Source organism: Biomphalaria glabrata, chromosome 16 (genome assembly GCF_947242115.1).
Source record: "Biomphalaria glabrata chromosome 16, xgBioGlab47.1, whole genome shotgun sequence".
In the NCBI taxonomy this organism is placed as follows: Eukaryota; Metazoa; Mollusca; class Gastropoda; family Planorbidae; genus Biomphalaria; species Biomphalaria glabrata.
Window position 1 is genome coordinate 14,638,819 of NC_074726.1, and position 22,921 is coordinate 14,661,739.

Consider the following 22,921-nt stretch of genomic DNA (forward strand, 5'->3'; position numbering starts at 1 on the left):
TACAAAATAAAAGTTTTGGTTTAAGATTTATATCAACGCTAAAAGAGACAATCTTTTTGGTTCGTAAACAGCTCACGTGACTAGACAGAACACAAAAATTAAAGCATTCGCTAAAACAAACAAAGAAACACACACACACACACACACAAAACTGCGATATTTAAAAAAAATTATTTACATAATAGTGTGTTCAATACAATTCAACAATAAGGTCAATCATAGCCAGATTTACTTATAAGCAACACAGACAAGCTATTGCATTGGACCCCCCATCCCTTCTCCCGAAATATTTAGAACTAAAATATAATATATGGACTTCTATAGGACCCCGTGTAGCTTAGGGCCTTTTCAATTTTACATAAGGCAATGACGACAATAGCAAGATGAATATAACCCTAAGACCGAAGTTATAATGAATAAGGTCCTAGGCTATTTGAAATATAACTAGAGGATAAAGTTAATATAATAATAATAATACACTCCATGTCCTCCACCATAAGGCTATACGTGCGCCGGAAGGATGGAGGCCGTGGATTGCAGAACATCTTCAAACTGTGTAAGACGCAAGTTTCCAAAATACGATCAAAACTGCACTCCTCCAGCAATGAATTAGTTTCCTTCCTACGCAAATATGACTATGACGCAACCCCTCTGAACCTAAACAATTTTGATGTTAATGTCGCTTTTGACGACGTTGGACATGAGATTCGCCACTGGAAAGACAAAACACTCCACGGAAAATTCCCGGCTTTATTAGATGGGGACAACATTGACAAGGCTGCTTCCTTAGCATGAAAGCAGGTCATCTCTACCCTGAGACAGAAGGCTTTGTTACAGCAATACAGGACAGAGTAATTAGGACAAAAAATAACGAGAAACATATCCTGAAACTCAATATTGTTGACAGATGCCGAAAATGTGGAAATGTGGGTGAGTTGCCTATCTAGGTCGCCATAACCAAGTTGCAAAGGTAATACACCAGCACTTGGCTTTGACACACAATTCGATCGGTAAGGAAACTCCTCAATATTACAAATACTCACCACAAGAGGTTCTCAAGTCTACGGATCATTTACTGTACTGGGATAGGCCTATCTTGACCGACAAAACGGTAGATGTTAATCGCCCTGATCTGCTTCTCATCGATAAAAAAGAAAAGGCCGCTACCATTATTGACATCGCGTACCACTATCTCATAATTAAAAAAAAAAGCTGAGCTGGAAAAACAACGAAAATATGGGAACTTTGGCTTGGAGATTAAGCGTTTATGGAAATTATCTAAAACAACAATATACCCATTGTCATATCAACTGAGGGGATAATAACAACTGACCTCAAAGATACCTTCAAGGCCCTTGGCATTCCTAGGAACATTCTCGTTGCCTGTCAGAGGGCAGTACTTCTGCAGACCTGCCACATCACCAGAAAATTCCTCGGTGGAAACTGATAAAGGGACTACGATGAATTTTGTTTCCCTTTAACGAAACTCGACCCTGGCTCCGCCAGAGAATGAATACTCGTTCTTTTATAATAATAATTATAGTTTTTATATAGCTCAGAGCGCTATGGTCCAATCTCATTTGAGAGTCATTTGTGGACCAGTGGGGGCTAGGGGGTATCTGGGAGAAGGTTTTTCCGTGATGCCTATAGGCGCTCAGTAAGCACGAACCTCGAACCCTTCATAGCCAATCCAAGCTAAGTTGAAGCGTACTTAGCCTCTCGACCACGCTTCCCACAGATATATTGATCTAGCAGAATAAACATAATGAAATAGTATATCTTTAACTTCATTATGATTTTTGTTTTCAAAATAAATTCATTTTGTATTATTTTTGGTGGTGGCCCCCCAAGAAAGTGGCTCTATATTTATGCAGCCTGAGCGTAAATCTTGCACTGAATACCCATAGACAAGAATATAACATAGAGATCTGGTTGTTAGCATACGAGAGTTCGCTATATGGAGTAGTTAGCAGCAAATAGTGCAATGTCCAATTACCAACGAGAACGTTACAGAATACGCCTTATATAGAGAACATATTATTCAGATCATCATCCATTATGCTATATAGTGTGTTTATGTGTACGTATGTGGACGTGGCTGTCTGGGGGTGTCTGTCTCTCGCGCCTTCCCCCCCCCCCTCCCATCAGCACGACCTGTCAATACAGTATTGCTCAATACCAAGGTCCAGTGTCTCCGTAATTGCAGGTAAAGATAGAATAAATGATAAAAGGGATCTTCTACTTTAAGACTAGATCTAAGGAACGCCCCTAATGATGTCTCCATTGATTCGGGGAGAGATGTCTGGCACTACTTACCACGTTGCTGATGTCATTGAAATAGAACTGATTCTTGGTACATTGATGGACAAACACTTGATACACCAATCATGTCTGTAATACAACAAAAACAAACTCTATCTTTCTATGACATAGGTACACACATGTTTTCTCCGACATAGTCATACACATGTTTTCTATGACATAGGTACACACATCTTTCTATGACATAGTCATACACATGTTTTCTATGACATGGGTACACACATCTTTCTATGACATAGTCACACACATTTTTCTTTAACAAAGACAAATGCAAAATTCTTGGACTAATAAATTTTAAAAGCGTTATTGAATTTTTCATCAGAATAATAAATCATCATATACCTTGAACAGTATTCCAGCTTACCTCGGGTAATTTAACTTTACCCTAACTTACCTCGAGCAAGTTAACAGTACCCAAACTTACCTCGGGTAATTTAACAGTACCCCCAACTTAGCTTAAGTAATCTAACAGTAACCCACACACACTCAGACTTCTCCCAAGGGTGTAAAAACAACTAAATCCTAAGCCTCGGCTCAATCGAAATCAATTGCACTTCTTTTCAGTGTCCGACTACTTTCAAAATAGAGGGGTGGGGTGGTTGTATGTATGTGTGTGTGAGAGAGAGAGTGAGGGAGGGTGACTAGAATGAAAGCATACCCAAGAGGAGGGGGGGGGGGAGAAGCGGGTCCTAGAAATGGAGTCAAGAAATGAGAACATCCCACGCGGGCGCATATCCCCACACAAACATAATCATACACGTACACACAAAACTGATACACACGTACATTAACAGAGCTACACTCACAAATACACACACTCACACACACACACATCTAGACGTATAAAATATATATATCAGTGAATGACACGTAGCAATCCAGAGATGAAATGTGAAAAGATGGCGGAATGCAATCACCGAGAGATGGAGAGCGTCTGTCCGAGAGAACTGAGAGGAGCATAATTTGATTGAGAATCTAGTGGAGAGGCCAGTACACTATAGGGTATTGAGTCACACACGTACAGTAGTATTACATAAAAATATATTCCTAGATAGTCATTGAAAACTGAGCATGTAGGTGTTTAGAAGTAGCTTTTTTAAAACGAAATACCATAACACGAGAGGCAAGATAAACTCAGCTGTGTTTGTGAATCAATTATCTATCGTACTTTTCTCGTACTGTTGTCTTGGATTCTACTATCTATCTATCTATCTATCTATCTATCTATCTATCTATCTATCTATCTATCTATCTATCTATCAATCTATCTATCTATCTATCTATCTATCTATCTATCTATCTATCAATCTATCTATCTATCTATCTATCTATCTATCTATCTATCTATCTATCTATCAATCTATCTATCTATCTATCTATCTATCTATCTATCTATCTATCTATCAATCTATCTATCTATCAATCTATCTATCTATCTATCTATCTATCTATCTATCTATCAATCTATCTATCTATCTATCTATCTATCTATCTATCTATCAATCTATCTATCTATCTATCTATCTATCTATCTATCTATTGTACTTTTCTTGGTGATGTTGTCATTATCATTAAAGCAATGCTAGAATTACGCCTCTAAGGATACAGTTGCAAATTATAATATCTTGTGAATCATCATATAGCTCACGATACTCTTTAATTTGGAGAAACAGTCTAATTATTTATAATCTGCATATGGGTAATGAGAGGAAAAAGAGAACCAAATATTCCCCCTCAATATACTATGTACTAACTAGAGTCTAGCTAATGTATGGACAAGCAGGCTCTCCAATGTGCTGGTGTCCTATCACGACAATTTTGAGCATCTTCTCTTAAAGCACAGCTGGAAAAAAAAAACGAAACAAATTTGAAGGAAATAAAGACAAAGACCTGAAAAAACAAAGAGACAGATAAGGGGAGACAATTGGCATGTCCAGGGCCTAACAAAACGTTTTAACTCATTTTGTCTTTCATTAAACACTGTGGTAATGAGGAGTTATCCATCTTCTCATTCTGTGCAGACCTTTTCTTTTTTCTCCGTCTGAAACTCAAATGAAATTGTTAATAATTGCTTAATTTATTTTATAAGAGAGTGTTTGTAGGTAGAATGCATGTTATTGAAAATGTTCAAAGTTTGGTCACAAAAAAAACGGAGAGAAACTATGAAATCAAACATACAATTGTAATTTTGTTTTGAACATTATTGTTTGATTAAATACTTACTATAACCTCACAATAGATCAAAGTGTCTCTCTAGATAAAAAAAAAGTCTTTTAAAAAAAGCTTGGAAGAATGCTCAATCTTTCAAGGGGTAAACAATAAACTGAACTATGCCTTTGAGCTTATGCTTCTAAAGATATGTATGCGTTTATCATCGTTGGTAACAGCTAGGTCTGCTTATATAACTTCTTTACGCCTGTATTCCTTCGGAATTAGGTTTCATTTTGGTCTCAATAGTGTATCCCGTGACTTTTGTACGAGATTTCCATGTGTCTCTTTCAGCGGTCAATTGTTTCCATGTGCTCTCATCTATGCCAGTAAGGGCAAACTGGCGCCTGAGTTTGTCTTCAAGTGCTGACAGCTCTGTTAAACCGTCCTTCGTTGAGATAGACAAAAAGATTTCCTTGTCATATCTTGTGTGTCTCTGTCCGAGTGTCGTCCCCCAGTAAGTGATAGGTGTCCTGTCTTCCTCCAGTAAATGATAGGTATCCTGTCTTCCTCCAGTAAGCGATAGGTGTCCTGTCTTCCTCCAGTAAGCGATAGGTATCCTGTCTTCCTCCAGTAAATGATAGATGTCCTGTCTTCCTCCAGTAAATGATAGGTGTCCTGTCTTCCTCCAGTAAATGATAGATGTCCTGTCTTCCTCCAGTAAATGATAGGTGTCCTGTCTTCCTCCAGTAAGTGATAGGTGTCCTGTATGATAAGTGTATGTTTCATATTTTTAAAACTTTTTTCTTGTCTGTTGTTAGGCCTACTTTTTTATTTATATTTAAAGCTCCTCGTATCTTATTATACCTGGCTCAATGTGTTTCTTAGAAATGAAATAAGCTCAACAAACTTATATTATTAAAATTTAAGCTCTCCAAAGCCGAACTCTATTTTAGTCTATATTGATTTTTTGTGTTTTCAATAAAGAAGACTTCGGTTGTGACAATTTGATGAACTATTAAAACCCAACAATGAACAAAGACAAAATTTGTTGCTAAAGACATTTTTTTAAAAAGTCCTGCGTTAATCAATTTTTTTCCCCTACTTCCCTTTTCACTTCTGTCAGTAAAACCGAACATTTAAGAGAAGAACTAAGCAAAAAAAAGCGCGCGTGTTTGCTGGGCAGATGTATTAAGACATTGTTGCTGCCTTGTTCGGGACAATAGTTCAATTAGCCGATTATGTCTTCCCATGGAGGCCTTCATCGATTGAAAAAACTCCCCAAGTCCCATTAGCCGCAGTGAGCTCCACATCAAAGTTCATAGTGGACCCCAGGTCTGTCCAGCGCTGGAGAATGGCGGAGCAAACCAAATAAACAACACCTTAATTTGGTTGAGATGAATGTGGGTTTGTTATACGTCTGTTTTTTCAACAGAAGTATGGCAGGGCAGGGGAGGGCACTCCAATAGTTGTTTCATTTTTGTCTTTTCTTCATTTCCACCATGTTTGATTTATTTCCTTTCTCAAACAACTTCTGATTTAAAGTTCGTCATAGAAGTCAAAAAACCTAAAAATAACTTCTTTAAATTAAGAAAATAAAAACGATTTTTTTTCTTAAAACAGGAAACAGATTCTATGCGTCCTGTTCTTTCAGTCCAATAGCTTTCATTGACTTGCAATATTTAAAAATGCTCTCACACTTACAAAGCAGGAGCCGCTGTGGCAGGTGACAAGTGGGACTGCCTTGCTTTCAAAGGTTCCAGGTCTTCAGTCCTGAGATGGTCATTGCGTTAAATGGACAAATGTTGCTTGGTGCACTTCGTGACGATAACACCTCTGTAGACCTCGTCTTTTTATTGTGATCGCCTCGAGGTCTTCAAAAAGAATGCCCCATTGTTTGATCCTACTTTTAGGTGACCACTCGAGGACATACGTTATAGAAGGCCTCAACACTGACCTGCAACGTCACAACCTGTGGACATTTTAGACCAACAGCTCGTACAGACCTGTGAAGTGGCAACGAGCTATTGGTCTAAACTGCCCCCAGGATGCGTCAATATTCCGGCCTTTTACATCAATTGGTCTCGGACCACTACCATTGGTGTACTCAGACATAACAAAGCCCTGAGTCCCGGTAAATTAAGGTCAGTGATCAGATAGTCAGCATAATGTCCTGCATACTGCGACCCTCTTTTTGTCTTTCCTTTGTCCCTGTGATAAGGTCCTGAGGAAACAATAATGTAAGTAAAGAAGACACAAACACTCCAGTTTTCATCTCCCAAACGTTACTGTCAATATTTAATAAATATTAAGAGATTACCATTGAAAAGTTAGTCTACAGACCTTCTCTTCTTGAGGACATCAAAGCATGCACAAATCTCGGAGATATGTACCTACACCAGAATAAAAAAATGTTTTATCTATCTATTCGTAATCTTTAAAACCTTGAACTCTTTGGAAAGCTGTTACTAACGGAAATAAGTAGATATAAAAAATAGTTTCGCAAAGATGAAGCGATTGAAAAGTGAGTACCATGTGACAATAGTACTTCCTGTGTTCAGGAGAAATAGTTCAAAGCGGTCTGTAGAAATCATGCGAAATCGTATTTTAAAAATATTTAGAAATAAGGTTAAATTGTTTTGTTAATGCTAAAGCGAAATTTGGTATAAATGACTTTGTTAGCATTAAAGTATATCAATTAGTAATAAAAACAACTACTACTTAAGAAATATAAGCTAAATATCTACCAATAGGAAGAGCGTGGGGTTACACGCGGATAACTTGGTATGGAAACCGACTTTCCTTCTGTTTTCCTTTTTTCCAAGAAGAATTCTTTCTTATATGCTCCCCCAAACAAACACACACGCACACACCTCTAAAGAATCTGTTTCACATCCTAACCAAACATTCGATACTTTTTACTCTTTAGTGAAGAGGTTGTGGGGGGGAGGCATCATGCCAATGCACGCGCCGACATCTTTAAGCATAGAATGCATGACAAGCGAAGATAAATCCGTCAAACACGACAATTTCTTCAAGTCATCTTGACATAACTAAATTTGATTTCCCCTGCCCTCCTCATCACAATTACCTCCCTTTCAGTTGTTAAACGACGTCGTTGTCTCCCTTTGCTTCTTTCTATATTTTTTTCCCTCTGAAATTTAATCTAAGCTTTTCAGTGGCATTGGGTTTTGTTTTTTTAGTTCTTTCTAGTTCGTTCATTTAAAATTTATATTTCTGGCTCTATTTTCTTTCTATTTTCTTCTTTCATTTTGTTCTGAGGATGTTTTTGCAAACAACTTGTATGCACTTGTAAGATGAGCGTAAATGACCGATGTGTGTTGAGGTGGACAAGCTCTAGAAAGTGTCCTGGAGGAGGAGGCTTGGAGGAGGAGTCTTGACTTCATGAGCGAATTACATTTTAGAAAGTAAAAATTTTGTTGTTTTTTTTCTCCTCATGGAAACGAGACTCTTTGTCAATCAGCTGTAAGGTCTCTGTGACATTTCGAAATAATGGTAGCTTAGTGTAACTATCTACAGTCATTTGGTCTGATTCAGTGAACCTATGAATGGAAAATAATGTGTTTATTGAATTTATAGGTCAGTGTTTCAGTATTGGATTTTATTTTTTTTTTGTTTTGTTTTTTTATGACTTATTTCTCTATTGAATTGTTTCTCTATTGTTATTTTAACAAAATATTTCAACAAAAAGAACTAAACTCACATCTCGGGATCATTTAGAGAGAATGAAATGGATGGTTAATAGGGATCAAAATGGTGATGACAACTCGGGGTTTAAGTTTGCATTTTCTTTACGTAAACAGCACACAGATAGCTTCGGTTTATTTAAATCACTGTAATTAAAACGATTACAATATTTAAAGAACTTTTGACAGACAACTGCAGACATTAATGTCAAGCACTCAGCAAATGTACACAACATATAATCCCAATGTTAGTCTCAATAGGGTGTCCTAATATGTTTACAGTGAGTTTAGCAATAGAGACTCTAATGAAAAGACAATCTGGAAAACTTAGCACAGACTAAATAGAATACGTATCAACTAGGTCAAAGACATTCTTATCAACAGACTTACAGGAATATAGAATAATAATTTTAGAATGAATTCAAAATTTGTAATAAGCGCATTAAGGGAACTTGTTGGCAGGGCCAGTCTTAGGCCACTGCAACCTATGCGGCCGCAGTGGGCCCCGCACTTTCATAGGCCCCGCGCGAATTCTAGGTGTAAATTATTAAATTAAACCATTTTAATTTATTATAAAAGGCTTCCTAGAACTCTCCTGAAATTGCAAAATATACACAAAAAGTGATGAAAATCTCCATAAATTAAAAAAATCTTCTGAAAAGTCAATCAAAGTCTCCTAGTCGATAGTAAATCTAAAAGGGAAATCTGAATGTTTATCGGGTTTTTGTTAGAAAACCACCATCTAATGTAGATGGCTCGTAAAGTGAATGTGATAGTGATTTTGTACTTAGTAAAATATGAATAAATGCAAAGATGAATTTATTTTCTAATACTTAATCTTAATTTTTACGTATTATCCCTACCCAGAGCCCCGCGCCATTCGTTTCGCATAGGGCCCCGCAATCTGTAGGACCGGCCCTGCTTGCTGGAATCAATTAGAAATTCGTTTCATGATCAACCATACATAGATACATTACTTCACTAATACATCGATCGCGTATAGCTACACTACTTCATATCCAGGTGGACCACTCCTCAAATTCAACTTATAATTGATTCATATATTGCATTGCTAAAATTATGTACAAAATGTATGTAAAACATTTACACAAACTTAAATGTTGAGTAATAGAGTAATTGTGTAATCTAACCAAAGCAACATCTAATAGGTCTAATTGGTTTACTTGTGTGGGGGTGGACTCTGTTTTCTTTTTAAAATTTAGATTAAATGTATCAAGCCAGGTCTGTCTGTAAAGATCTCTTAGTCTGGAATCTCGGTTCATTGATCGGCGATACAAACTCGGCCAGTGACGTAAGTAATCCAGGTTTTAGTTCAATTAGAAAGAAAATCGATAGATTTGTCTTTGTCTTTACCGATGGAATTATGGTATGTTGAGAGATCTGGGGTTACATTGCGGATTAATGCGGGCTTTTAACACATCATTTTTGTTTGTTTTGATATATATATATATATATATATATGGGATGGAAAGTGTGCGAAAGAGACTCGCCTTACATCTAATTGTTGCTCTTCTCTCTTAATGATTTCTGCTGCTTACTATACAGGAAATCATTGGTGGCTGAATCCGTGGTCATGTGGTTTGCGTTTCAGACAGTCGTGGCAACAGGGCCAATATCGAACCCTGTCCGACGTCATAGCCTGCCTCTCAGTTTGGGCTAGGATGTAATTTTCCTCATAGATGAAGAGATACCCGAAACTTTTCCATCCAACAAACCCCGAGACTAAAACTGAGGTTCCCTAAGGACCTTCTTAATAGGGCGCCCTTTCCCACTTAGCAATGGACTTCCCCAAAGTCACTCCTGATATAGAGATATATTACAGGTACCAGTCAGACTGATCTGAATCGTTGTTCAAATGTTTCCCTAGATGTGGCACAACATTTTCAGCTTTTTCCAGAAGATTTCCACTTAATATCCACCATTAAGTCTTTCAAAAAAGATGTTTGTTTATCCTGCTTGAAGGCCTCTTAGAGTCGTGAAACATCTATACTTCATCTCGTGGAGCACTTGTTCATGTGACTGTGGAGAGACTGGAGAGACATTCCCGTCCACATACAAAGCAGGTAACATTAGGCAGAGCTGAGGTATTTACTTTGTTTCTGTCCATTGCTCGTTAGGCAGAGCTGAGGTATTTACATTGTTTCTGTCCATTGCTCGTTAGGCAGAGCTGAGGTTTTTACTTTGTTCCTGTCCATTGCTCGTTAGGCAGAGCTGAGGTATTTACTTTGTTCCTGTCCATTGCTCGTTAGGCAGAGCTGAGGTATTTACTTTGTTTCTGTCCATTGCTCGTTAGGCAGAGCTGAGGTATTTACTTTGTTTCTGTCCATTGCTCGTTAGGCAGAGCTGAGGTATTTACTTTGTTTCTGTCCATTGCTCGTTAGGCAGAGCTGAGGTATTTACTTTGTTTCTGTCCATTGCTCGTTAGGCAGAGCTGAGGTATTTACTTTGTTCCTGTCCATTGCTCGTTAGGCAGAGCTGAGGTATTTACTTTGTTCCTGTCCATTGCTCGTTAGGCAGAGCTGAGGTATTTACTTTGTTTCTGTCCATTGCTCGTTAGGCAGAGCTGAGGTATTTACTTTGTTCCTGTCCATTGCTCGTTAGGCAGAGCTGAGGTATTTACTTTGTTCCTGTCCATTGCTCGTTAGGCAGAGCTGAGGTATTTACTTTGTTCCTGTCCATTGCTCGTTAGGCAGAGCTGAGGTATTTACTTTATTTCTGTCCATTGCTCGTTAGGCAGAGCTGAGGTATTTACTTTGTTCCTGTCCATTGCTCGTTAGGCAGAGCTGAGGTATTTACTTTGTTTCTGTCCATTGCTCATTAGGCAGAGTTGAGGTATTTACTTTGTTTCTGTCCATTGCTCGTTAGGCAGAGCTGAGGTATTTACTTTGTTCCTGTCCATTGCTCGTTAGGCAGAGCTGAGGTATTTACTTTGTTCCTGTCCATTGCTCGTTAGGCAGAGCTGAGGTATTTACTTTGTTCCTGTCCATTGCTCGTTAGGCAGAGCTGAGGTATTTACTTTGTTCCTGTCCATTGCTCGTTAGGCAGAGCTGAGGTATTTACTTTGTTCCTGTCCATTGCTCGTTAGGCAGAGCTGAGGTATTTACTTTGTTCCTGTCCATTGCTCGTTAAGCAGAGTTGAGGTATTTACTTTGTGAATGTCCGTTGCTCGTTAGGCAGAGCTGAGGTATTTACTTTGTTCCTGTCCATTGCTCGTTAGGCAGAGCTGAGGTATTTACTTTGTTTCTGTCCATTGCTCGTTAGGCAGAGCTGAGGTATTTACTTTGTTCCTGTCCATTGCTCGTTAGGCAGAGCTGAGGTATTTACTTTGTTCCTGTCCATTGCTCGTTAGGCAGAGCTGAGGTATTTACTTTGTTCCTGTCCATTGCTCGTTAGGCAGAGCTGAGGTATTTACTTTGTTTCTGTCCATTGCTCGTTAGGCAGAGCTGAGGTATTTACTTTGTTCCTGTCCATTGCTCGTTAGGCAGAGCTGAGGTATTTACTTTGTTCCTGTCCATTGCTCGTTAGGCAGAGCTGAGGTATTTACTTTGTTCCTGTCCATTGCTCGTTAGGCAGAGCTGAGGTATTTACTTTGTTTCTGTCCATTGCTCGTTAGGCAGAGCTGAGGTATTTACTTTGTTCCTGTCCATTGCTCGTTAGGCAGAGCTGAGGTATTTACTTTGTTTCTGTCCATTGCTCGTTAGGCAGAGCTGAGGTATTTACTTTGTTTCTGTCCATTGCTCGTTAGGCAGAGCTGAGGTATTTACTTTGTTCCTGTCCATTGCTCGTTAGGCAGAGCTGAGGTATTTACTTTGTTCCTGTCCATTGCTCGTTAGGCAGAGCTGAGGTATTTACTTTGTTCCTGTCCATTGCTCGCTAGGCAGAGCTGAGGTATTTACTTTGTTCCTGTCCATTGCTCGTTAGGCAGAGCTGAGGTATTTACTTTGTTCCTGTCCATTGCTCGTTAGGCAGAGCTGAGGTATTTACTTTGTTCCTGTCCATTGCTCGTTAAGCAGAGTTGAGGTATTTACTTTGTGAATGTCCGTTGCTCGTTAGGCAGAGCTGAGGTATTTACTTTGTTCCTGTCCATTGCTCGTTAGGCAGAGCTGAGGTATTTACTTTGTTCCTGTCCATTGCTCGTTAGGCAGAGCTGAGGTATTTACTTTGTTCCTGCCCATTGCTCGTTAGGCAGAGCTGAGGTATAAACTTTGTTCCTGTCCATTGCTCGTTAAGCAGAGTTGAGGTATTTACTTTGTTTCTGTCCATTGCTCGTTAGGCAGAGCTGAGGTATTTACTTTGTGCCTGTCCATTGCTCGTTAGGCAGAGCTGAGGTATTTACTTTGTGACTGTCCATTGCTTACTTTGTCACCACATCTCTCCACATAGTTTCTTTTTGACATGAAAGTCAACCCCGATGTCCAGTGTTTTAAGGTTCCATTTTTCTCGTTCGTACGCAAGTTGTCAATAGATAGAGGATGTCTTTGAGAATTCGAGATAGAGGATGTCTTTGAGAATTCGTTCGTCCTCCATACGACGGACATGACCAAGCAAGCGCAGGTGACACTCATCTCGTTCAAAGCCCATTGTAAGTGTCACGACCATCAATGGTGCTAGATGTCACGTTGAAGATTATCTTGATCTATATTGCACAATCATCGTGGTTGCCGAGGATTTAGAAATCGTCAGTTGATAAGATGATCATTTAGAAGTTGCTAGTTGATAAGATGATCATCTAAAAGTTGCCAGTTGATAAGAGGATCATCTAGAAGTTGCTAGTCGATAAGACGATCTAAGTATATTATTATTATAATCAATGAAGAAACTTCTCTTCGACAAATACTTTAATTCAGAACTTGAAAAAGCTATTCACAATAGTTACAATGATATACTGTGATTGAATAAAACATGAAATATATTTCTACTTGAATAAATGATCTACACAATAATATAATCATGTCATCTTCCTTTGAGTTCCAACACGAGACTCTAGTACATCTTCTCTCTAACACGTTCCGCTCGACACTGGAGGCAAATCTAGAATCTTTCCCGGACTCTAGAGCGTTACCACGTGACTAAAATCTCTCCGTCGCATGGTCAACCAATAAAATACAACTTAACGTACAATAGTTAATATTTCTAACCAATCACATTCACTCCAAAAACATAAGTTTGTTGCATGCTGGAAATTCTCGAGGTAGCTGAAATTTTGCCGACAACCTTGGGCTAAATATAGACAAAGCGTACGTGACAGTAAGATATAACCATCATTTATGTAGTATCAAACTACACATTTCAGAAACGTTTCTGCAAGGAACAAAACCTGGCAAATAGAAACGAGGCACTATGAGAAGATAACATAAAGAACTGGAAGACCTCAGACACGACGGATACTGGACTACAGATCACACGATATTCAAAGACTTAGCAACAAGCAGTGTGTCTGTTTGAGTGGAATGTGCTCTAGACTGTCGTCTCGATGCCCCCCGGTTGGAACCCTGCCCGCCGTCCCCCCCCCCCCACCCCTTGCTGTTCTTCAGGAGGTTTGGCCATGTCGTAATAATCCTCATTTCTGAAGGAACCGTCTGAAGCTTAAAAGCTAGGAAATGTTTAAATCATATTAGATTCTTATTGAATATTGTCTGGTATCTTAAGTGAATGTAATAAGGAATGGGAAGAGAGACTTGACTTAGATCACGGCTTAACTTTCTTCATAATCTTACACAGCGCTGATGATCTCTGCAAAGTTATTGTACTTATCTCACTAATATCACATAGAGTTCAACTAGGTTTTTTCGCCCTGGTTCCGACGCTGGGAGTGGAACCGATTGATTCTCCCATGGAATTAAGGAGGAAATGAAGTACTCGAGGTGGCCTGGCCCTCTGGACCACGCTCGATTAGTCGCTGTGTACCGTGGGCTTTCCCGGCTGGACATCTCGCAATCGATCTGAAATTATTTCTTCTTTCTCTAGAAGCGCCGGACCAGAGGTGTCGGGTTAGTCTGCTAGAGTGAGCTCATAGTCCAGGGTGTGTGTGTGACTGTGTGTCGGGCTAGTGTGCTAGACTGAGCCCATAGTCCAGGGTGTGTGTGTATGGGCCAGTACATAGTGTGTGTTTATGAAAGTACAGTTGAGTATATGAGTGCTAACAAAAAAGGGTAAAAAAAACAACACAATTTATTTTTCTAATTCTAAAAGAACTTGTCAGCCAAAAATGTAGAAAAATGACTCGAACCTCTAGGCGTATGTTTAAGTGTTTGACCCAAAGGGACAAATTTATTATCAACACACATACGAAATTGTCACAGATTTTACCACATCATTTCCAATGACGTTTTTCTAGAGGTCAGAGCAGCTGATTAGTTCTTACTGCCCATCTGATCGTCCCCTTAGGGTAGAGCAGCTGATTAGTTCTTACTGCCCATCTGATCGTCCCCTTAGGGTAGAGCAGCTGATTAGTTCTTACTGCCCATCTGATCGTCCCCTTAGGGAAGAGCAGCTGATTAGTTCTTACTGCCCATCTGATCGTCCCCTTAGGGTAGAGCAGCTGATTAGTTCTTACTGCCCATCTGATCGTCCCCTTAGGGTAGAGCAGCTGATTAGTTCTTACTGCCCATCTGATCGTCCCCTTAGGGTAGAGCAGCTGATTAGTTCTTACTGCCCATCTGATCGTCCCCTTAGGGTAGAGCAGCTGATTAGTTCTTACTGCCCATCTGATCGTCTGTCATATTTAAATCTCATAAACTAAATACGCTCAGAGAAAGCCCGATTTCTTCATTGCATGTATTGTAATCGTAACAGCTTCTAGGTGCAGCGTCCTCTATAGCTCTTTAGTGTGGAGACGTGATACCCATTACTTGAGAAGTAACAGAAGTATCAGGATACTCACATCAACTATCATAATCACTAAATCTAAACAGTTATAACTATGAGGCTAGAATTAACTCTCATACTTACTCTGAGTTATTCATCTTTTTTTTTTCTGAAAGGTCAAACAAACTTAACTCTCTTTTGAAAAAAAAAAGGTATATCCCAGCGTAACTGTCCGACTCCTTCTAAGTTTCATTAACTCTTTCTCTCCGTAATTATTTTCCTCGTTCCGATAGAAATATTCATTTTGCTCATTTGTATTTCACTTTCCTTTTATGATTAAACTTCAATGACGTTTGTGTTTGTTTTCAGAAAATGTTTTAGTTGGTATTGAATTATAGGAGAATGCATTATCTTTTTACACAACTCAAATTAAATTTTATAAATCTAAAATTCAATTTAATTTCATGGTGTCAAATCAGCGTTGACATTTTCAATTACGAGAGAGTTAAGATTGTGGTAATCATATGAGGTGGATTTCGCTAAATAACATAGGTATACATATATACATAAATTCATGCATACATACATATAGACACATAGACAGATAGACAAACAGCAAGGCAGACAAGTTTGAAACTAACAATAGATAGCTATAAAACCTTCTTTTTTTCACAAGCACTTCGCTTGCACAGTGGTTCGTATATAGGCTTGAACTCTCGAGCTCGAAATCAAGTCACACAACTTTTGTTTTTATAAATACATTTAAAAAGCGATCATGTTAACCTTTACACAAATACGCTCCCACCTCCCCCAGTTTTACAACTCTGAATGCGATAAACAAAAACAACTGATGAAAATATTTCTAATCGCAAAGATTTATTATTGTTAGTCTAGATCAACCCTAGATTAATTACAAATTTAATCATATGACTGATCCAAACTAATTGATACAATGGCACTAGCTTCAACTTTGTTGTTTTTTATTTTTTTTAAAAGTATTTTTACAATACCACTAATTAAGTCATATCTTCATAGAGGGCAGAACCTGAACACTAATCTCAAAAAATGGCTCTAACAATCTTTCTAGAAATTTAACAGTTGATGTATATAGCTGAGAAGAATTACCCTAGGACATAAGACACTCACACATATACACAATCATTCATAGTTGAAATACTCTTCTACACATTCACATATGCATTATGAAATTCCCGATGACATAAAACCATGGTAACCTGACAACAAACTTTTTTTCCCGCCAATAATCCAAACATACGCCTTTGGTGTATGTAATCACATGACTTCCGGATTAAGATGACCCGTATGAAAAGAAAATTAAACGAAGGCCAAAATAATTGGCGCCTTAATCAGGCGATTAAATCACCTCTAACAACCAGCCGCCTACTTGTCAAAACGTGTGCAACACGCCTGGCCAAAGAAACAACAAGCAGAAACTAAAAATAAAATGGCCATACACTGTGGCTGAGTTTTATGCCCACGCATTTAAAAAGAAAATCGATGTGAACACACAAAAAAAATGGAAAAAATATGAAACGAAAAAAATCTATAATATTCCAAGTGGTAAGCGCCAGTGGTCGTTGTAGTTGTGACGCTAGGAGAATAAACTCTAGTAGGATTGCGCAAGACGGGAGAGTCTTATTGAAAACATCTACCAACTGTGCTATGAAACAATTAAATGGGCGTTAATTTGTCGTTACTTACTAGACCTACCTATTTTACACTTCATCAAACGAAGACTAGATCTAATTTTTTTTTTCTTTTCAATAAATGAAGTAGAAAATTTTTTTAATTGAGTGTCTGTTATTTCACAATATGTTTTCCTCAATTTGGCTCACTCTTACCTACTCTGGAACCATTGTGACCCATTCTGACCTATTAGCTAGTCATTCTTTTCATAAATATATACATCAACTGTCAAATTTCTAGGACACATACCATAAAATATGCGAGAACCGTGTCCACCCAATTTTTTCAAGTTTCAAGCACAATATAAACAATCATTGAAAAAAATAAATGCTTATTTAAAGAGTAAGAACTTCGTTTTTAAAACTAAATCTACCAATAATGTACAAGCTATTTCCCTTATTCGATTTCAAACAATATAATTAATTAACAATAATTATTTGACTCATTGAGTATTTTTGTTTATTAATTCTTGCTTTGTTAGGTACAATTAATAAGTATTTAATGTATCAGCTTCATCGGAGAATGAGTGACGGAGAAATAGCGTATATAAGGGGACTAAACCCCAACAAATTTAGCCATACTTGTGGATACTGAAGTATTAGATTCCCTTGTTGCCATTAAACACAATAATAAATTACCAGTAATTTATTGTCTTATTGGTTATTTTTTCTTTTATTGATTCATGTTTTGTCTGTGTCAATGAATAATTGTACGAAGATTCAACTTGATCCGAGAATGGTTGTGAAAGAGGTAACGTGTACACACTATATACCAGACAGACAGACAGACAGACGGAGTTGATAGAAGCTTTGTAAAAGAAAAATTCAGTGTGATGTTTCTGATATGCCGAGAATGATTCAAGAAACATTGACTTAAGTGTATTTCTACAGTCTCACATTAGGCACATAATAATATCTGGTAGCAACAGTTGCCTAACACAGAAAAACCACTCACATTAGGCACATAATAATAGTCTGGCAGCAACAGTTGCCTAGCACAGATAAGCCACTCACATTAGGCACATCATAATATCTGGTAGCAACAGTTGCCTAGCACAGATCAGCCACTCACATTAGGCACATCATAATATCTGGCAGCAACAGTTGCCTAGCACAGATCAGCCACTCACATTAGGCACATCATAATATCTGGCAGCAACAGTTGCCTAGCACAGATCAGCCACTCACATTAGGCACATCATAATATCTGGCAGCAACAGTTGCCTAGCACAGATAAGCCACTCACATTAGGCACATCATAATATCTGGCAGCAACAGTTGCCTAGCACAGATCAGCCACTCACATTAGGCACATCATAATATCTATCAGCAACAGTTGCCTAGCACAGATAAGCCACTCACATTAGGCACATCATAATATCTGGCAGCAACAGTTGCCTAGCACAGATCAGCCACTCACATTAGGCACATCATAATATCTGGCAGCAACAGTTGCTTAACACAGATCAGCCACTCACATTAGGCACACCATAATATCTATCAGCAACAGTTGCCTAGCACAGATAAGCCACTCACATTAGGCACATCATAATATCTGGCAGCAACAGTTGCCTAGCACAGATAAGCCACTCACATTAGGCACATCATAATATCTGGCAGCAACAGTTGCTTAACACAGATAAGCCACTCACATTAGGCACACCATAATATCTGGCAGCAACAGTTGCCTAGCACAGATAAGCCACTCACATTAGGCACATCATAATATCTGGCAGCAACAGTTGCCTAGCACAGATAAGCCACTCACATTAGGCACATCATAATATCTGGCAGCAACAGTTGCCTAGCACAGATAAGCCACTCACATTAGGCACATCATAATATCTGGCAGCAACAGTTGCCTAGCACAGATAAGCCACTCACATTAGGCACATCATAATATCTGGCAGCAACAGTTGCCTAGCACAGATAAGCCACTCACATTAGGCACATCATAATATCTGGCAGCAACAGTTGCCTAGCACAGATAAGCCACTCACATTAGGCACATCATAATATCTGGCAGCAACAGTTGCCTAGCACAGATCAGCCACTCACATTAGGCACACCATAATATCTGGCAGCAACAGTTGCCTAGCACAGATAAGCCACTCACATTAGGCACACCATAATATCTGGCAGCAACAGTTGCCTAACTCAGACAACTTTGTCAACTACTTCAGTCCTTCCTAGAGCCCACTAAAACAGTTTCGTTATGACCGTCACTCCCCCCCCCCCTTTCCTTCGCATTCTTTTGTCGCCCCCCCCCCCCTTTACCCTCCTACATCCCCAGCCTCCAAGAAACACGTTCGGCACATCCTCGATATGTCGCCTTACCCCCCCCCCCCTCCCCCGGTCCTCCTTAGCGTCACTACCACAGCTCCCCCCCCCCCCACCCGCTTCTGCCTTTCCTTTTCCATCGTCTACTTCTCTCCTGGTGGATCCTGGGCCTGCGTGTGATGGAAGACAGTTCCAGGGCGTGTGAGAGCACTGTTTGCCTGGTGGATCAAAAACTGCGTGAGACCAAGACATTATTGTTCCAATATAAACCTTATTACCTCCCCTTTTCATATCTAGGGGACGACGCGTGTGATTTCTTTCCCCTTTCTCTGCGCCGGTATATTGCTAATACTTAGTGGGAATAGTGTAACACTAAGGCCAGATACACTGTCAACAAAAGAACCAAAATATTAAACAGAAAATAGTGTTGTAGATTTTTTTTTTACACAATAATTTGTGGGCCTTGCGATCGATTTATGAAATTATTTCGATCTTAATTACAGACCATGTTCGTTATCCACGTCTCGCCTCGCCTTAACGCCTTGGCCCTGAAGTCAATGCTGGCACCATGGAGATAGGAATTACAAACAGCCATGGACGGTTAATTATTTGATGGAAATGGCGTGGCTGTGGATGAACTAATGTCATCACCTTCCGTCTTGGGTTTCACGTCAGGATGTACACTTTTCCCCCAAAGTTTCTAGGGCTGTGCTGTGCTTGGGAGTGAATTGCCTTTTTTTTCTCGGCCGACATTTTCCCCGAGACTTATCTTGTTACCGTCACAGGAAGCTGTCAAAAAATAAAGTATGGATGTACTGACGTTACGTATTTCATTCTCATTCCATTCGGTTCTGTGTTCACGTATCTCGAGCGTGAATTAAGTTTACCAAAGAGTGTGTTTTAATGTGTTGTTGTTTCTTACATGATGTTTCTTGGAAATGTATTTGACGTAGAAAGCTCGCCATGCCCAGGAGGTGTAGAGGACTAGAGCCTCGGCACCGCAGCGCTAGACGTCACGTGTTGTGTTCTATCTGGTACACCTAATTGTTTGGGTCTAGTGATGGGATTTCCCTTTGCTATTCGTTTGTCACTACAGAATCAAAACGGATACAGGTCAGTGATTTCCCAATGGAATTAACATTGATACTTCCAGAACGCGTTGCCCGGTCATCGAAGTGGCTACTTATAGGTCAACTTCCTAGGAATGCACTGGTCAATGTAAGTAAATTTTAGCCTATGAATTAGCCTGGCAGTATAATATTTCCTGTACGTATTTAGTCAATGTTAATTAATAAAATCACTGACATAAGAAAACACATTAGTCTATGGTGTAGAAATAAAAACAATCTTCCTCGTATGATAATTTCTTTCCTTTATACAAATTCTCCAATGATTTAGTTTTTTTGTTTTTGTTTTTTTTCTTTTTGATTAATACCTTTACAGATAAGATTATCTCGCCATTTGAGATGATTTTAAAAAATGTTGTTTTCAGCAAGTACTTGTCAAGACAATACTTCTGTATCTATTTCAAAGACTTGTCTATATATATTTCTTTTATGTTTTTAATTTCCTTTATTGTTAATGTGTGTATATTCCTTGGAAGGTTAGGACAACTTCGTCTAATATGCTCATGTAACTAATGTATCTCTGTTGTACTGATACTCAGAGGCAGAGAAATACCTTTTTGAGATTGTTGAACATATCACTAACAGTACACTGCTTTGTTTAATTCCCCCGCATGACTTTATTTGGTGTCAAATTTGGAATTTCAGCCCATGTCTACATGAGTAATCTGTTATCAGTTACTAAACTTTGTGACATACAGCACCATTACACTATGGCTACAATATTTCATAGTTTATAAAATTAAAATTAAATTATCTTATTTGCAGACAATCTTTTAGTTTGTTTTTTTTTAACCTCAGGTCATAGTCATAACCTCGTCATTATGGTTATTTAGTCAACGCTATTGATTAATTTATTGATTCTCCTAGAAGGCATTGTGACATTAGTAGTGGGGATATTTAGTTGTAAGTTTGACTTGGCATTCATTGCATATTGGAAATATTTATCTATTTCAAATCTTTCTTAAAATTTGGAGCTTTTATATGTTTCGCCTTTTCATTCTCTCTGTTTTCCAACCCCCCCACCCCCTCACTTTCTTAAACTGTTCTGATTTCTCCATAGTCCCCCCAACCCCCTCACTTTCTTAAACTGTTCTGATTTCTCCATAGTTCCCCCCCCCCCAACCCCCTCACTTTCTTAAACTGTTCTAATTTCTCCATAGTCCCCCCAACCCCCTCACTTTCTTAAACTGTTCTGATTTCTCCATAGTTCCCCCCCCCCCACCCCCTCACTTTCTTAAACTGTTCTGATTTCTCCATAGTCCCCCCAACCCCCTCACTTTCTTAAACTGTTCTGATTTCTCCATAGTCCCCCCAACCCCCTCACTTTCTTAAACTGTTCTGATTTCTCCATAGTTCCCCCCCCCCACTCCCTCACTTTCTTAAACTGTTCTAATTTCTCCATAGTTCCCCCCCCCAACCCCCTCACTTTCTTAAACTGTTCTGATTTCTCCATAGTTCCCCCCCCCCACCCCCTCACTTTCTTAAACTGTTCTGATTTCTCCATAGTTCCCCCCCCCACCCCCTCACTTTCTTAAACTGTTCTGATTTCTCCATAGTTCCCCCCCCACCCCCTCACTTTCTTAAACTGTTCTGATTTCTCCATAGTCCCCCCCAACCCCCTCACTTTCTTAAACTGTTCTGATTTCTCCATAGTCCCCCCAACCCCCTCACTTTCTTAAACTGTTCTGATTTCTCCATAGTTCCCCCCCCCCCCACTCCCTCACTTTCTTAAACTGTTCTAATTTCTCCATAGTTCCCCCCCCCACCCCCTCACTTTCTTAAACTGTTCTGATTTCTCCATAGTTCCCCCCCCCACCCCCTCACTTTCTTAAACTGTTCTGATTTCTCCATAGTTCCCCCCCCCACCCCCTCACTTTCTTAAACTGTTCTGATTTCTCCATAGTTCCCCCCCCCCCAACCCCCTCACTTTCTTAAACTGTTCTGATTTCTCCATAGTTCCCCCCCCACCCCCTCACTTTCTTAAACTGTTCTGATTTCTCCATAGTTCCCCCCCCCAACCCCCTCACTTTCTTAAACTGTTCTGATTTCTCCATAGTTCCCCCCCCCCCACCCCCTCACTTTCTTAAACTGTTCTGATTTCTCCATAGTTCCCCCCCCCACCCCCTCACTTTCTTAAACTGTTCTGATTTCTCCATAGTTCCCCCCCCACCCCCTCACTTTCTTAAACTGTTCTGATTTCTCCATAGTTCCCCCCCCCAACCCCCTCACTTTCTTAAACTGTTCTGATTTCTCCATAGTTCCCCCCCCCCAACCCCCTCACTTTCTTAAACTGTTCTGATTTCTCCATAGTCCCCCCCCCCCAACCCCCTCACTTTCTTAAACTGTTCTAATTTCTCCATAGTTCCCCCCCCCCCCACCCCCTCACTTTCTTAAACTGTTCTGATTTCTCCATAGTTCCCCCCCCCAACCCCCTCACTTTCTTAAACTGTTCTAATTTCTCCATAGTTCCCCCCCCCACCCCCTCACTTTCTTAAACTGTTCTAATTTCTCCATAGTTCCCCCCCCCAACCCCCTCACTTTCTTTAACTGTTCTAATTTCTCCATAGTTCCCCCCCCAACCCCCTCACTTTCTTTAACTGTTCTGATTTCTCCATAGTTCCCCCCCCCAACCCCCTCACTTTCTTAAACTGTTCTGATTTCTCCATAGTTCCCCCCCCCAACCCCCTCACTTTCTTAAACTGTTCTAATTTCTCCATAGTTCCCCCCCCAACCCCCTCACTTTCTTTAACTGTTCTGATTTCTCCATAGTTCCCCCCCCCAACCCCCTCACTTTCTTAAACTG

The 22,921-nt window shown here is 39.5% G+C and overlaps 1 protein-coding gene across 9 annotated transcripts in view; it reads left to right on the plus strand.

Annotated features, from left to right (window-relative positions):
* LOC106052436 (innexin unc-9-like) overlaps positions 1–22,921 on the plus strand; it is a 331,886-nt gene that overhangs the window by 253,389 nt on the left and 55,576 nt on the right. Inside the window, exon 1 of one of the 9 annotated variants that reach the window (XM_013207823.2) lies at positions 19,301–20,209. The exons of the other annotated variants lie outside the window; for them this stretch is intronic. Within the exon in view, the coding sequence (XP_013063277.1) occupies positions 20,196–20,209 (14 nt within the window). The 5' untranslated portion in view covers positions 19,301–20,195. Of the gene's footprint in view, positions 1–19,300; positions 20,210–22,921 lie in introns of those variants that run through there. 9 annotated transcript variants of the gene reach the window in all.